Consider the following 18272-nt stretch of genomic DNA (forward strand, 5'->3'; position numbering starts at 1 on the left):
GTTCTATATTGACTAAGTATGTACATGTTATATAAGCTTTGATCTTTATCTCCAGTGTCTTTTAGTGATGTCTAATTGTGCAGTATTATTTAGAACTGTTTCATTGAAATATATTTTTTGTTTGCTTTTTTTATACATATGAACTGCAGAAAATCACAGTGTGAGACTCATTTGTGTGATATTTAGTTTTTGGGTTTCGATTATTTTTTTTTATTATTGCTCATTACTCCTGGTAGCTGTCGGCATTGCTTCAGGGCAAAGCCTCCAGGAACACCAGTGAGATCTTATTGTGAAAATCCCCAGTTTGATTTTCTGCAGTACACAAACAACAAGAAGAGGTTTCTGTTCAGCTCTCCATACACTTCAAACCATTGAGTCAACCTTGATTTTCATCAGAATCTGGATTTCATTAGAACACAGCTGTGGTTGCGTGTGTTTTAGCTCAATATACAGCACTCATTCAGGTAAGGATACTACTACTGCTACTAGTGCTACTACTTATGAAACTAATAAGAAGATAATAATAAAAGGGGGGTGTATGAAAGTACTCAGGACCAACCATTTCATTTTCTGTTTGTAGAAAACATATTGGTGCGTTTATCAAAAATATTCTATTACCATCTTTTTCATAAGAAGTTTGTCCATACTTTTTCTTGCATTACACATAGACATGTCTTCGTCATACGGTATGGAAACAATACACTTTTGAATCTCCTACGTTGACTAATGAGTTGGGGGCCAAAAAAAAAAAGAAGGGTGACTTGAAGATGAATGATGTTGGGGTCTCTTAATTCAGTTCTGTTTTTTGGTCTGCGTGATTAAATACGAGTCATCAATCAGCATTTTTTACCTTCAAAGCACATGGCGGCTAATGTGCTGATGTGATCGCGCTTTTAGCTGTGGCAGGGACAATGTGTATTGATGCTGGGTGGTGCACATGAGAAGTTGGCAGCCTTTTCATGTCTGTTAAACATGCTGTGCCAATTAACTGCGTTTTCATACAGATTTGTTTACAGCTGTTTAAAATTTCATTTCATTCAGCCTGCAATGCTGCTTGTATGGTTTTCATATGGAGATGCAAAGTATCTTAATTTTAATAATTAATTATACACGTAATTACACAAACCCTAAATTTAGTAATGTAAGCTAATAATAACTACATCCGGAGTCCAAAAGAGTTGAGATGCTGTGTAGAAGAAGAAGGAGAAGAAGAAAAGCAGAATGTCATAATTTGCTAATCATTTCTGACATATACTCAATGTTATAATGTGTAATGTTGTATCTCATCAGCTTCATTTATTTTGTCAATATGTCCTGAATCTGAATTTGATGTCAGCAGCATGTTTCAAAAAATTTGGCGCAGGAGCAACAAAAGCCTTGGAAAGTCGTGTACTGGGACATTTCACAGGTAAACAGCTGAACTGCTGACAGGTGATTGTACCATGACTGGCTATGAGAGAGGCAAGGATGGAGTGAGGTGCAGCACTTTGTCAAGCACATGATGTGTAATGTGTAAAGGATGTTACCACATGGGCTTGGGAACACGCTGTAAAGTCATTGTTGGTAAGCGTAGTACATTTGCAAATAATTGCTTTTTGGAGTTGAACTACAAAACTTTTGAAAAAACTACTTTTTCTTTCAATCTTAGTTGTAATGTCTGCTCTTAATGGCACTAAGACTGAAAAATGTAAAAGAAAAAAATTCGAATTGCTTTTCTTGAGTTGTTGAATTCTTGCAGTAAGTACAAACTCTGCAGTGACGATCATTTATTCCCTTCCTGCTTGTATCAGATAGTTTGTTGGAGGGTTCAAGACTCTGAGGAAACTTTGAACCATTGAAAGATTGAGGTTAAGAGCTCCGGGGTGGTGCTCAGTCACTGAATCTTTGAACGTATCATGACTGTCTATGAGGGACAGGTGTTCCTCGTGGAAATACGCCACAGCCCCGAAAGACTGATGGGCTTTGAAAAACAAATCTCTCACAGATTTGAACTTGAGAAGATCAGCCTGTCCCCCAAGCATGTTCATAGTGACTCTAGTTGCACTTGTTATTTCTGTTTTATAAAAATAAAGCACCTACTGAGCTGATGGTTCAGTGGTTCAGTGTATTTATTCTAAGGGAATTTATTCTAGGGTTCTTTTTCCTCTGTTAGTTTCAGTGTTGTATTTTTCAGAAACACTGGTGTTGCACAGTCTAAATGATCATCGTTTTGTACAACCACTACTACAGTGCAGTATGACTAACGCAGTTAAATGTTTTCTAGTGAGGATTTCTTTGATCATATTTCACTGGACCTGCCTCCTGCATCATCAGAGTTTTCTAAAAGCAGCCACAGAACAAACAGCATTTTCACATTTTGATACGAGCAACTCAATCTTGGGCCTCATAGGCTGCGCGTACGGAGGCACTAATGCTGAGGGTCGTGCCCTCCTGAGGTGAATAAGCAAGTATTTTGGATGCACACTCCACTTTTAAGATGTGTTTTATCTTTGAACCTCTGATTCCCCTCGAGGTTCGCCACCATATCGGGAGCCTGCGGGGTGAAATGAAATCGGATTTCCAATTCAAAAAGGACGTTTCCTGTGCAACAGGACTGGATTTATTAGGGAATGTTTTACAGCTGTGTCACGAGACCACAGAGATGGGGTTTCTTATTGTCACCTTAGCATAGCACAAATGCTCAAATAGTCCAATTTTATGTAAATGCTTGGACAGGAGAATCAAATATAATATGTGAGATCAATATTATCAGGTCTCCCTGGCTTTTGTTTGAATTAATGCTGACAAAAAAGTTATTGCTACTTTTATTTTAATGATGTATTTAATGTAGTCAGTGAATCCTCTCTTGTTTTAATGTTATTTTTATACAACATTTAATGGTTGACATAAAACTGTTTTATACGATGGCCTCATTTTAGTAAATGAAGTTATCATCAGCTGTAATAGTATGGGAAGTACTGTGCATTCCAGGGGACTGTAACTATGTGCACATTGAAGTTGAATAATTCTAAAAGTAAAAGACATTTTAATGTGATTTCTTACCCTGCATGTTTTAACACATTATATGGAGTTTACCTTCTAACACAAGGTTTTACTGTTTACCACAGTCTTGGCTTGTAATTCCCTGTGTGTTACAGAATATTTTACAAGATTAGTCATCTTGAAGGTTTTTACTAGATTATTCCCTTATAACAGGACACATTTTAAACTTGAGTCTTAAATACGGGTTTCATTTTACGTCAATCAACGTAAACATAACGTATTTACAATCAACGTCAGGCAAAGTAAAACAGTAGGAGCTATTTGTGCAGACAGTCATTGGCTCTCTCTCAAAGACATCTTTTGTGTTTTCTAAGTTATAAATTGGTAAATTATGCACAGAATATTGTGTTTCTGAACGTACCACAGAGAGAGAGTTAGGATCGGTGAGGACATCAGTTTTACTGAAGAGAGAAATAAAATCGCTTCTCTGAAACAAGGGGTATTTTGATGCATCGTTGCTTTTTGGCATCTGTGATGGAGACGCAGAGACTGTGATCATTTGCTATGAGGGACAGTTTTCTGTAATATTGGGATCTGTAATTTCACTGCATTCACATCGAGCACAACATGGAAGCTTGTTCCGAAACGGTCAGAGGCATCGTAGCTGCAGAATATCAGGCGAAATGATGCTTCAAAGAAATCACTAGTGGTTTCCCAGCTCACAGCCTTGGTTATTTCCACCCCCAGTATTTCTTGTGAAGTTATTTATTTGTTTACTTTTTTGGCAGAGTCTCAGATCATGGATTAGTAGAGATATTCTCTGGCTCATTTGCAGGCTAATTTGCTGGGTTTTAGAGGTCCTTGTGGACAGTTTTGGTCTGTTATCTGTGGAGTTGCATACCCGCTCCCTCCCAGTGATTCTGACAGTCTAAACCAACAGCACATCAGGGCCCATCTTACCACCATGGCTCAGGGGCCTCAATACGGCTCAAAGCACGACATGGAGCAGGATGAGCCCCGCTCCACGGAGGATCATCCTGACCCAGTCTTATAACTTCTGTCCCACTCTTAGCAGCATCCATTTAACATACAGTCAATTATCCATGCTCATGTTATATTCATATTAGTTTCAGGAAATAGTCTCCCTGCTTAAAATGGGTTACAAATAGCCAGGCAGTGATTTAACATTCTGGATGTCTTATCAGCACAAATGCTGACCTTATTAAATGGATCAGGTACCAGATTCAACCAGCTCACGCTATACAAAGTCATTTTTGTTATGTAATTGAAAATAAGCCACTTTACAGAGCTTCTACAACAAAGTAATTAACAAACCTAAAAACAGCTATAGCTATCTGTAGTTTGAGTCCAATAATTTACACAGTGAAGTAAACACATTTTTAATTTAAAAGGATAAAAAGAGCGCTGGTATCAGATCATTACCCAGTAGTGGCTGGCACCCCTCCACAAAAACTATGATTGATACCTAGATGCAAGTTAGTTGCACTCCTGTCCATGAAGTTTTGAGTGTATTTTTTCCCCATACTCATTCCAATGCACATGCATTCCAAAAACAGTATGCTCTCACATCATATCTTACCGATCTTATTTTTTGTGCTTTAAGCATTGCATTAACATTCCAGATATCTCTGAATCTGAATGACCAGTTATCTCTCATGAAAGCAATTAGCGGTTGTTGTTGAGGCTGAGGAAGCAGAGATCATAACGTGCTGTTGCCCTCGTACGAGATAAAAATAATTGAACTTCCATGCTGAGATTTCTCTCATTAGCGGTCACCTCTGATATGTGCAGGTCTTTGATACAGATCCAGGTACAGAACTTTCTGGGCTGCTTGATTTGGTAAAGATTCACCACCACCACCACCAGCTACACCATGTAAATGTTTAAACTTTTGTTTGTCACTTCATCCTCCGAAACTGTATAATACTTGTTATGCAGGGTTAAAAGGTCCGGTTAAAAGCATGTAGAGATACGTACAGATACGTAATTTTTAATACAGATCGGTATCTGATACATAATACAGATACGTCAAAGCACATGTGAGTAAGAAACCACAGCACAATACAATAGTTCATTTTCAGAGGATGCAGATGACAGCTATCTGTGATAGTGTCTGCAGAGCAATTGTGCTTCCTTTTACTTTTTGCTTTGAACCATGAAGAATTCAATACCTTCTGTGTGTGATAACTGAGACAATCGTCTGTGAGCATAACTGTGTGATTAATTATGCAACGTTCTCCCTTTTGCTCTCATGGTTTGTCAGCACTGCAGGACAGATAAGCACACTTAAATATAGGGGTAGTGCACACATGAGATTTGCACCCTCATTAAGACCCTGCAGTTTCAAAACCTTGTTGTGCTGGACAGTTCAGGTTCTTCCTGGATTATTTCTCTCCCAGTGAGAGCAGATAGGCACAGAGAAATTTCACAGCCTGTGCATGTTGAAGAAAATAGCTCAGGACATAAGCTTTAGATTTTTTTCCCCTCTGCCTCCAGTGGTTTCCTTAAAGTACCGCTGTCAACTGGAAACACTAGTCTTATCTCAGCTGTATGAATTGCTGGCTTCTGCTGCAGGTCACACCAGACCTCGCAAATGTTGGCATAGGCTCACACTTGGAACTATTTATATGATATAAACTGACTTATTGCAGGCTGAGCACTGATAGTGACTCACGGTGGTGTTGGATGTGTAACAGTTTTTAGCATTTAATTAAGCGCTAATGCGACCTGTAGTCCTGGACAGCCAGAAACATTCCTGCTGTGAGTTTTGGAATGGATGTCAGTTGTTTATAAAGAGTCAGGTTGAACAAATTCATTCAAGAAAGAGAAGATAAATTCACTTCTGTTAATCACCTGTCCAATAAACGTATTTAAATAAAACTTTGGTTTTTTACTTTGGTTGTATGATCCAATAGAACATTATAGGATAAAAGAGTATCTTTTTCATACCATGTTTGTATTAGTAAATGGCATTAAAATGATTGATTTTCAGGTCTCAGAGATGACCATGCTGAGTGTGATCTCCTAAACTCTAGAAGTAATTTATGGAAGTTTGAGAATTATATCTGTATATTTTCCCTGGCAAGTGCCTGCAGGTTACAGCTTGTTAGTGTACATCAGTAAGTGGATGCTTTCGATCCTGGGTCAGACTTTAATTATTGTGTTTCTTTAAATTGTGCTCAGTTGCCACCCTTGTAATTGATTGCATCGTCTTTTTTTATGTTCAGATGCCAATGAAGAAGCAGCACCAAGTCTAATGCAACCTTGGACTCAGTCTGTGATGATATATTTTGAGTGCAGACTGCACATTTATAAAAAGTGATTTGATTAAGGGGTGCAGAATGCAGGGACTGGATTTTTTTTTCATTCGTGCTGTGAACAACAGGCCATGTGAGAGTTGTTGACTGTTGCATGGGCCCTCTGCATACACAGGACAGTAAATCAGGGGTATTACATGTTGCATTTATGAGTGCAAACAAGATGAGAAGAAACATAAAAATAAATAATTAAAAAAAAGCATAATTAAAATGATATATGAAAACAGAGTGTTCATATAGAGAGTAGGTTAAAAGTGAGAGTGGGTATGTGTCCTTCTGTCAGGGTGTCAGGGAATATGCTATGTATATTTCTAATGGCAAAATACCAACTTTCATTTTTCTTTGATAGTCAGTCGGGTATCATTTTTAAACATTCGGGATTGATTGTATAACAACGGAAATATATCGTATAATAGGCAACAATACAACCCATAGCTGGAGTGCAATAAACAAAAGAGACTGAAAATGGATCAGGCTTCATATAGCTGCTGTTAAAAATTGATTGGCCTGCAGATCAGCTGAGGACAACAATGAAACATGTGTTTCAAAAGAACAAAAACGCAAAATGATGAGCTGGATTAACTGAGGTAAGCAGTGATAGTATCGTGTTTTTGAAAAGCCTTCTAAACATGTTATAATAAAAATAACATGTTGTAGCATATCGGCTCTCTAGGTTACAGTGACCATTATTATGACCATTATTAAAACTGCTGTGTTCAATATTTAATCTTCAGTATTTAGTTCTGAAAAAAACATATTTGAAATTCCTCTTCTGATTTACTACTGGTATGAGTATTAAAGGGTGATTCTGGTGTTCACGTTGCTGCCCATCTGCTGTTGCTAGGACTCCATCTGCCCCAGGCAACTTCATTTCTATTCATCGCCTCAGTGGAAATTCGGAATTACAATTGGCTTCTCTCCGCAGTTACGCTCTGGAAAAGGTGTTTCCCGGCTGCATAAGTCTTTTTTTTTTTCTTTTTTTTTCATTATTTAAATTCTTGGCACTACCCCTGTGTTGAATGCAAACTTTGAATTTTTTTCTTGAAGGAGACATACCTAAATGGTTGCAATATGCTGGTACTAAATCAGGATTCCTGTTTCTATCCATGTGATGCCACCAGCCTTAAGCTCTTGTAACTAAATTCTTGTGATAAACAAACCTTGTTTGCCATGTTGCAAACTCTCAGTGGCTTATGTCTCACCATGTCATAAATTATATACATATACTTAGAAACACACGCCTCTTGGCAGCATGTATTTTAGATAGCCTTTTGAACTGTCATGCGCTCAGAGGGAGCTGGAAGGTTCGCACAAATCAATTGTTTAACACTGACAAAGTGTCTGAAATGAAAAACAGTGTGCTTTTATATAAGCTATCTGTAGAGCATAACGAAAGGAGGAAATAATGTGTTGAGAGGTATGATCCTTTACCATGAAAGCATACGTTTCACTCTGATGTTCATACACAACAAATCTGCACAAATCAAGCAGAAGTGGCCTTCTGAGCACTCAGAGAATTCCCACTCAGGCTAATAAAATTTTGATACCAGAAGAAAGTTTGGAAGATGTGAAGGTTTTCATTTTTTTTTAAGGCACTGCTTAAGCTCTTTACTGTCTTTTATTGGGAATGTAGCTGTTTCTTAAGGGTATACTTTAGAATTTTATTAGGCCAGGCCTAGAGTGCGCTGAGGAATGACAGGATGGGGATGGTGCCATCTTTGTTCAGCAAGGCCCCAGGCAAGCCACATGTAGTCCTAATGAGTCGCTTACAATTTCAGGCTCCGCTTGCTCTCAAACACCAAAAGTAAACTTTTGTCTTTTTTCCCTTCACTATTCGGGGACCTTAAGAGGATTCTGAGGTCATTATTTATTCATGCCATTGTGTTTATTCACCAGCTTCTGTGTGTGATGGGAGAGGGAATAGAACAGCCAGTGCAGACGGAGTAAAAGCTGATAATTATCCACTATTAGCATTGTTTTTTCAGCCGTGGTTTAAGTCGGCTCAGCTGATGATTGAGCTATGATAGAGGCACAGAAATATCCATTTAAAGCAGATTACCATGTGCACATCTTTGAAGTCCAGATTCCTCTGCAGAGGACTCGCGAATGGGTGTGGATGCATTTCTAAGCCTGTTTTTACGCCACTTTTTTCTGTGCTATTAGAAGAGATATCCTGTCACGATGTCAGTTACAAACACGTGTTGACCAAAAGATTCTTAAAAACAGCCATCACATGCCTGCAGGATGTTGTTAACAGCGAGAGGTAAGGAGATTTGAACCTTTACTTTTTATCCTCGAACAAAGAGCCCCAGGGATGCTTGAATAGGACTGCATGGAGGGATTTAGCAATGTCAGAGCTCGTCAGAACTAACATGAATTCAAAAGACTAGTGAAGTAAAGAGAAGAAAAATTGGGCTTAGATCTTAAAGACTAAGGAGTCTTGAAAATTGATCAATTAGTGATTGTTCAGTTCTAAAAGAGTAGTTTAAAAACTTGTATTTAAGCATTCAGCATCAGATATGCTGTCTCGACGTGGTTCACCTGGCGTGTCTGTTGTTTTATCCATTTATTATAGGTGTCCAGTGAGCACTTCTCCTTGGTTGAAACTTAAAAGGTTTTGCTATCTGACTTTCCTGGCAGTGCAGCAATAGCAAAAGTTTCTCTTCAAACAGAAGAAAGTTCCACTCAGTTCTTAAAGGATTTCAGTTTCACATTTTCAGTCTGATTTATTCCTCCTGTTTGTCACAGAGAAGTTGAAACAGATGGTGTCTTTCGGCTGGACTGCAGGACACACCCTCTCTCCAGTGCAGAGAGTGGAGCAGGTCGGTTGGATGAGATTGGCAGAAGCCAGGCAGGGACGTGGATACAGGAGGACTGGGGAAGGAGCCTGTGCTTTTAGTCAAATGACGAGGAAATGCCGTCTCCAGTCCCAGTCATGCTGGCCTCCTCTTGGTCTTTGTATTTAACATTCCGGTCATGGTCACTAACATAAGTCTGCAGTGCTGAAAGGCACATGTTCTGCTTTTTCTTACTCCTAGTTGCAGACAAATAGATTAGTATTAACTGATTATGTCCTTAAATTGTTGTAGTTTAAAGAGGAGTGAGAGGTATAGATTTAATCCACTTGAGTGTGTTGGCTGTGGACGTTGTGACCATTGCTAATTTGACCTGAATCACCCATTTCGAGTTATGTCTAGCGACCAAACTGTTATGTAGGCACAGTAGTATCTGTATTAATGGCTTTTATTTTTTCCTTAACTTGTATTGTGGATTTATTCCAACCATCCATTTATAATTTGGCATTCGACATCTCTTTAAGAGTGTTCAGTAGTTGTAAGTAATGGATGCTGGGTTTAAAGTGCTGATAGAAATGTTGTGGGTGAGCCTTAAATGGCATTGTGCCTTCTGTGGCAGTGCTTTTTATTACCCAAATATAATTTCCATTTTCTCAGTAATGGTCATATCTATAAAAATATTTATGGATATTTACAATTTGTTGTCAACCTTATCATACATTATGTTCACTCTCTGTTATTATCATATTGATTCCTAGCAGGTAAACGGCACCATCAGAGGAAGTTTTATCATTTTTCCAATGTTGGTACGTAAAAGCTCATTTCCCACTTCCTCTGCAAGTGTGTCTGTTTGTGTTCCTCACCGTGTAGTTTCGCTCATAGTTACGGTGTTGCTGTATGTGATGTATCCTATAGAATTACAGTTTGCCCTACAAATCTTTGAAATTGCATTGTATTGACCGGGAGGAATTCTACAGCGGGCAGTGTAACATTAAAAAAATAAAATAAGATAAAATCAAAAATAACTTGATTTTACATAAAGAAAAAAGTATGAAAACAAATATTTCCTGACAGATTTGTTTATGAGACACTTTATCACTTGCATTTGCTGCATTAGGCTTATGACTTTTTCAAAACTGTCCCTTTGAGCTGCAAACTGTCTCAATACCTAAGTATTAATTTCATAAAAGGCGAGGTTTACCTTCCAGCTTTGCAATAGAAAACAATTATGTCAATTTGAGAATCCTAATAATGCAAAATCAGAATGAAGCCATCTCATTTGTATTACGTGGATAAATCTGACAAGTGTAATTATTACCTGAGCTCATACACCAACAACGTACAAACATATCAGTTTAATTTTTCCCACAACAGAGCTAAAAATACAAAACTGTAATTATCATGCAGCATTACAAATGTAATTCATTTAGAGCATCATCGCATGTTTAATTAATCATGACTGTAAATAAAATAATAAATAAATTAATAAAATTAAAATAAAATTAACTTTTATTAGCTTGTATTATTTGTTTATTATTTCAATATCTGTTACCTTTATTGGTTGTATGTCATCAGAGAGAGTGAAAAGTCTAACTCGAGCCAAAGTGACAGGGAATATTGAAATTAATATTCACACTGAAAAACTTTTTTAACCTTCTCCGTGATCATCTGTAATGTCTTTGCCTGTTTTTGCGCAGTGCGTGTCATACAACAGAAAATGTAAGCGACTGAATTAACATGTACACGGATGAGTCATTTTTACAGAATTTTGCAAGGTATATGAATCCCTTTTGTTTTTGAAAGTGACATACAAATCACAGTCTCACGCGCCAAATGAGAATGGACAACAGAAAGCCACCAAAACAAATTAGCTTACCAAAATTAATTTCATTTTGACTTTTAACTATTAAAAAAAGGCCTTTTGAATTTCATGTTTTTGATGGTGAGCTAGTATTATGTACAATCTATATGTTATAATACAGTACATTTTGTGATTGAAAAAAAAGATTTATAAATTAAATAACCAGATGGGACCCAGTGAATTAAATGCCTGAAAGATTAAGGTACTAAATATCCTGTAAATCCAAAAGCATCAACAGTCCTTAATAATTTGCAATGTTGTCCACAGTGTCCTAATACCAAAAAACAAACAAACAATAAAAAAACAAATAAAACGATTATCATTAAACAACAAAATCTGTGCTGTTGGACTGATTACTTTCACACATGTACGGTCCTGTATGTGGTCATGTCGCAAACCCTGCTGGTCTGTTGGTCTGTTAGCTAAAATTCACCTCATATTTCATCATGTTGCATTGCAAAACCACCACTACAGGACTTTATTTCCTTCGGTGACAAAGATGTTGAATTTCTAGGTCTGTCAGTGACACAAAGGCTGGGCTGACACTGCCTTTCCACAGTCTTTGAAGTGCAATCCAAACCAAGAGCAGTGCTATAGTAGGCAAGAGGGCGCGTTTAATCAGTCATGGCAGAGCTCAAATACTCCCAGTCAGTTAGAAAAAAATATATCAAAAAGGGCATCAGACCTCCTTTCATGGGTTAAGCAGGTCTAAAGCTTATGTATGGCACAACATTTCCAGGACAACTTGAGCCTTGCGTTGCACACTGTAAACATGGCTGCCGGTGCTAAGCAAGAGGACATCATTAGGGGGACAGAGATGAAATGCCGAAAAGGGAATTGATGATGCTCAGGCAATTCAGAAGCTATTAAATATCCAATTAAGGTACCTTGTTGGCCAAGTACCTTGTAGGCAAATATAACTCAATTAACAGGCCATTATTTGTATTAGGTTTGGCATAATAGTTTTATTTATAAATCCCTTTTGCCTCTTGAACAGACCTACAATGCACATGTAGTGACTGAGTGTTCTTGTGTTCGCAACATAAAAACTCGTGGTTCATTTCCATTTAGTGCACACTGCTCATGATTTATTGTGATTACCTGCCCTGTAAAAAATGTTTTGCCCAAACAGTTACTTTAGGACTGCATGTAGGTTTAACATTAACAATATAGGCATGTATGTATAGCCTGTAAGGCCCTGAGGATGTTGTGTTCTCCAACTCTGATTTTTATTTCATTTGAAGGATACGGAGACATCACTCACCAGTTTCATGTTCACAAGAACACAAAGGTTTATGTGTTGATTTTTCAACAGACTGGTGTTGCTAAGACTTAATCAAGGTCACCAGTGGATCTGCTGTGCATAATCACATACCTGCTGCCTTCAAATGGCTCCAAAGAGAGTTACTCAGCTGAAAGGGAAGGCCTTCATACATGAAAGCTGCTGTGACTGACAGATGCTGGTATGATTCAGACATTAATCATTCGTGTGCCTTCCTGGTATGGCAACCATAATCCTTTTTCTTTTTTTTTCTGTAAATCTGTGCAATTAGTTATCTGCTGATTGAAGAATGTATCTTGAAAGTGGAACAGACAAGCAAAACATACATGAAAGGAGTCTGACTGACTTTGGATAAAGTGGCACAGGAGCCCCTCAAAGCAGTGCAGATAACCCCAGACTGGCACGCATGATGGAGGGTGTGCTGTCCACTTGGTCCAAGCAGGTGGGCTGTGGGCTGTGGAAAATCCTGAATTTGAATCTTGATGCCAAAATTACAATACACTGCCGGTGTGCCAGTGCCACCAGGGGGAGAACCAAAACACGAAGGTAGAGCTGTGACCTCCACGTGCTAATACAGTAAGAGCAGTGACAGTAACAGCAAGGAGCGCAAAGTCAACCGAGTCAAACAGCTGAAAATATGGCTTTAAACATGCTGTCACATCATGGAGTAAATCGCACTCCACCCACACTGGATGACAAAATTGATGCCAGGAGGAAATTATGCAATATTTTACTTATCTGCCACAGAGCAAGTGCCAATTTTTCAACAACACCTGTGTGCTAATGTTACTACACACAGTATTGTGGATTCTTTTTTCCTTTTTGTTGGCTCTGGTGTTATTGTAGAACATTAGCAATAGTAGCAGTTCACATAAATAAGCTGGTACCTTGAGTACATTAATCCTGCATCCAGGCTGTCACACTCTGTGGTGAAATGGAGATTCAACACAATCTGCATTTTACAAGCAGACTAGCAGTGCGATGATGACACTCAATCTCTGCTGAGACTCTGACTCATTCCTCTGCTTCCTGTATGCTTTGTGTGCTACATGGTATCAGTTGATGGTACAGGACAGGCACGGCACGGAGATGTTTGTTTTTTCCTTCACTGTTCATCTGCAAATACGCTGCATTTTTTATAGATGCTTCCCCGCAGCTGAAGTCCTTGAGCAGAAAGATAATTCCTGTTGTCACTACGCAGTCACACATCTGCTCCACCTGACTCGGCATTGTGGCAGCACAGTACACTTAGCTAATGTAGTCATACCTTTTTTACCATGTTGTGTGTTGGAAGCGTGACAACTTTTATCTTGTTAAATATATCTGAATATCTATGTATAGCTTCAGAATTTTTAGCAGTTAATTAAAAAGATTGGCTAGGTTTCACAGACAGGGAGAGAGAGAGAGAGAGAGAGAGAGAGAGGGAGGGAGTGGGAGAACTGAAGATCAGCACTCTCAGGATGAAAGATGTTGACTCTTCTTTCTCGATTTTCTTTTCACTCGGTTACATTCTCCCCCTAAGTTATATTCTCTATTTACCTGATTTAATCCTCCCTCCCTCAGCCAGAGAAGCCTTCTCCAATATCGACATTTTTTAACATAAATTTTCACGTGAAGGTGACTGATTGGGCCCCATTTCTCATGCACAAACTTGATTATTGCGATCAGGCTCGTCGTCTCCAGTCCATGAGTCTGCATTACAGGCCCTACATTAATGACCACATTGGGTGTGTACACCTTAAACAATTGTGCTGATGTCTGTTCCTGCCTCCATTCATTAGTCAGCACACACACACACACACACACACACCCAGAAGCGCACAGATTGATCACATTAACATAACGTACAGAGGTTGTCAGACATCTCTGTGCGCAGTGTGTACACAAATCCTTTTGGAAGTTTGTAATCGTTAATTGATTTTAGTGCTGAAGATATCAGTTGATTAATTGATTCGTTGATTGACAAAAAATAAATAAAAAGAAACTTAAAGAACCGGTTAATTGTTAACATCATTAATGAAGCTTGTCCAAGCTCTTTAATTATAAAGTTAGTTAGACAGCAATAAGCACATTGGACCTCATGCTGCTGTGAAATTATGATGTGCATATTTTATTTTATTTTTTTTTTTTTTTTTACTATCTTGTGACTTTTGTCAGAACAAGTGACAACTCAAAGAACTGAAATAAAAAAATCCTTCAGTCTAGAGTAGATATAACTGTTAATTGCTGCTCCATTTTCCATTCTGTCATTTTCTACTGCCCTGTAACCAAACGTTCTCACAGCCGGCTGCAGAGTGCATCAGCGTCAACATTCATCTACCATCTCAAACTGTGCACAACTCAAAACACCTACATGCTTATTTATTGCAAGTTGTAGGATTGTAAGAATATTGGTGCATAGCTGCCCACATTCACATGTTTGAGCTCCTGCCTGTCATCCTAGTACCACATACTGCTATTGCTTTTCCCTTGCAAATAAGTGTTCCTCTTTGAACTGCGGCTTTGATGATTGTTGCCTGAACCACTTTTGCATGCAAGTTTCATAACTGACACTGTGGAAGTATTGCACTTTTTTTAAACGTATTTTTGAACTTAACCCTGTGGAAATGATTTAAATATTGAATTGTAAACTAATTAAATTGTTGCACCTTATGTAAGTTTATGTAAGTCAATTCCAAAATATATTCAACATTTTTATCCTTGGAGAAGGTGTTGTTGTTGTCCTCACCTGCTGAGCACCATAACCAATTTATTTTATCCATTCCTTTAAGTGGCTTGCACATGAGTTGATCAAGGCCCTTTTATGTGTGACCTTGTTGGTGGTCTGTGTTTGCAGTCAGGCTACACCAGACACTAACTGGCACTTCCTGAAGCTGTCAGGAACTTAAGCAGCAGCACATGGTCCAGGGGCTCCTGAGTAAAAGTCCCCGTTTGCTACTGTAACATAGTGAGTGAAGGCAAAGGCAATCAGCTCTGGCAGCCAGGGAAACTTCTCAGGTCATCTCAAGCTAGCGCTTCTCGCCCTCAGAAGCTCTGTCTTTTGCTTTAGGTGCACGTGGCCCGGGCGTGAACTGCACAAGCCAGCATTAATTAAACACAGTGAGACAGTTAAGCCTCTGTGCATAAGACTAATGGCCGCTGAGCATGACTACCTTGACCTCATTTAGGTTATGACTTTGATCATTTTTAGAGGACTTTAATCTCTTCTTGTCTCTTGATTAATTCACTCTTTGAGGAAAATGCTGTAATATTAGGTGCAAGGCCTGCTGCAGCCCAGTTTCGTCTTTCTTGTCAAAAATTTCAGTCTTGCCTCAGGTCTTTCACACCGGCAGACATAGCTCGATCAGTGGTGCTCTGGTCAGCAGCAAAGTTGTTGTTGTCGTTTCGACAGATTTTGCATCTTAGATGTATGTGAGGGATTCTGGGAATGACTTGTGATGATGCTCACTCAAACGGCGCTTCATTTGCACATTGCACATTGCAGTATGTTCAAGCACAACAGTGTCACGGTCATTAACCCTCAGCATGGCCACTGTGCCTCTGCGCCCATTACCTGCACTGCCATCGGAGGGCTGAGAGAGAAATGAAGTGTGTGGTGTGAAGTATATGTAAAGCACAAACTGTGACTTTCAGGGGCAGTGGGCATTTGCTTGTGTAGGGCTGTGGCTGATATGTTAGTATCACTAATTGTTTCCTAATTAGATGCGAGTCAGTGAGTCGTATTTTAATACTCTTCAGGGATCATTACGGTGCGAGAGGGAATTTATCTCTCCTGACTGATGACAATAGAGTCAGCAGGAATTTCAACATCAAGTCCGACGGACTGATGGGAAAATGGGGGAGAGCGCCAAACTGATGGCTTCGCTCGCTGCGGTCATGTTACTTAAGTAGTCCTTTTTCAGCGTGGCACAGAGCTGCGTCAGAAGTTAATCACACATTAATAGGAACTCTGTGGAGATTGAACATTTCATGACAGCATGGGGATCACAGCAATAAGACTTGATAGAGGAAAGTGTATGGCATTCGTATGTAAGAATGGCGGTTGTTTATTGTTGTATAACAAGGGGCTATAAATAATCACAAATGTAAATTACTCATCTTCTGCTGTTAAGGTGAGTGGTCAGTCTAATGCCTGCAGTATTTTTTTACTGACGAGTAGGAAAGATGAACACAGAGCACAGAGGAAAACGGAAGGATTTGTTCAGGTTGGATTCTTTTCTTGGTTCACTTGGTTTACATGTATTTCCACAGGAGGGGGTATTAACAACCCGCCATTTATTTATTTTTTTTTTTTGCAGTTGTTATTTATTTATTCATTTTTTTTTTAAGTTTTAGCATTGCTCTCCTTTTTGCATTTCACATCCCACAAAAAGGTGTTTTGTTGTTTTTATTTCTCTAAACCAGTGGCAGCTATTTGCCTTTTCTCTGCTGTCTCAAAGTCATTTCAGTTGTTTGTATTGTTCTTCCCAGCTGGGGTGAGGTGGCGGAGACAAAGGCAGATGTGTCCCTGTTTGTTTTTGAAGTGTCAGAGTTAAGTCTTGCTTGTGTGAGCGTGTGTGTGTGTGTGTGTGTGTGTGTGCATTCTGCTTCCATGTGATGTTGCCTGTGTTGGGGTGTGTTTCATTTCCCCCCCATGTGTTGTCTCTGTTTGTGGTCCACAGGTCCTCCGCTGCATTGTTCATCCGCCTCCTCCTCCCCCGTTGAGCAGCTCCCATACCCTCCCCCTTCCATTGCAGCCAATGAGAGCCAGGGAGGGTTGCTAGGTAACTGTGCGGCTCAGCCAGCCCAGGACTCTGACTCTGAGGATGAGTTTGGCCCCAATTCATTCTTAGTTAAAACTGGCTCAGGAAACCTGTATGCTCCTGCCACTGCAACTGCTGATGGTGAGTTGGTTTTCAAACTTCTGTTGCTTTCTGGAGGTTAGTCTTCCCCTGCTCTTGGATATGTTGTGCTATAGGTCATGCAGATGGCTATGGGCAGGAATGTGTCCCTTTTTTTTTATTTTTCTGAGCACCATGAGAGAGAGTTGAAACTTCGAGTCGATATGTGGCCTCAGGAAATGCGCAGAACACTCCGAAGCGAGGTCTGCAAAGTTCAGAATCTCACTCAAAGAGATGGACCGTATTGGTGTACCAGCAGATATTTGTCACGGATATTTCTCTTCTGTTTCAGTGTGAGCTGGTGGGAGTAACCATCTACCATCCATCTATAGAATTTTCACAAACAACAGCCTGCATGCATCCTCCGCACACAGCTAGGAAATAAGCAAGCAGTAAAGACATATCCTTCATACCATTTATAATGTAATGGTTTGTTTATCATCACTGCAAGGACTGACTTTTCTGAAGTGTTAGCAACTCCAGCAGCGCTCCTTGAGTTAGATTAGGTTTGAACATTCCCAATGTGATTCCTCGTTAACAAATGTCATCTTCTCATTCCTCTTGAAACACTCAGTGTCTCCTGCTGTTGACTTAACAGTCATTAAGGCTGGCAGATTGACATTTGCGCTCAAACTGCAAACATGGTGTTGACAGTTGACAAAAAATCCCTTTGACCGTAAAACATGTACATGAGACGTACTTAGTAACAGTCAAAGTTTGTGACACATTGTATCAGCGATTAACTTACTCCTTTCATCTCTGTGAAGATTTTATTTGGCATGTCATTATGGGTACTAATGAGTTATGTGTGACAGTGAAATTGTTTTGTTAAGTTCATATCATTATCATTATTTGCTTGTTTCTCTCTAACTGCTATAGACTCTTGTGGTTTCATTACTGACTTGGAAAGCCTTGATGTTTGATAACTCAGCATACTTTGTTTATCATACCAGAAACGCTCATAGGTTTAGATTATGTTCGAAACGTAACCTCAGGAAACCAGGTGTGTTATTGTGGCTATAAAATATTCTATTTGAGGTGTAGCAGGTTTTTGTACATGATCCATTGCTATGAAAATATCACATGTTGTCATTCAAACTCAGCATATCTTCCATAAGTCATGAATTTGCATGC

General features: G+C 39.1%; 1 protein-coding gene across 8 annotated transcripts in view; it reads left to right on the forward strand.

The window, feature by feature from the left end:
• Positions 1-18272, forward strand: part of tenm4 (teneurin transmembrane protein 4) — a 205294-nt gene that overhangs the window by 99542 nt on the left and 87480 nt on the right. For 5 of the 8 annotated variants that reach the window (XM_046389708.1, XM_046389707.1, XM_046389709.1 and 2 more), the window contains one exon: positions 16920-17141. The exons of the other annotated variants lie outside the window; for them this stretch is intronic. In XM_046389708.1, coding sequence (XP_046245664.1) covers positions 16920-17141 — 222 coding nt within the window. The remainder of the gene's footprint in view (positions 1-16919; positions 17142-18272) is intronic. 8 annotated transcript variants of the gene reach the window in all.

This window comes from Scatophagus argus, chromosome 5 (assembly GCF_020382885.2).
Source record: "Scatophagus argus isolate fScaArg1 chromosome 5, fScaArg1.pri, whole genome shotgun sequence".
In the NCBI taxonomy this organism is placed as follows: Eukaryota; Metazoa; Chordata; class Actinopteri; family Scatophagidae; genus Scatophagus; species Scatophagus argus.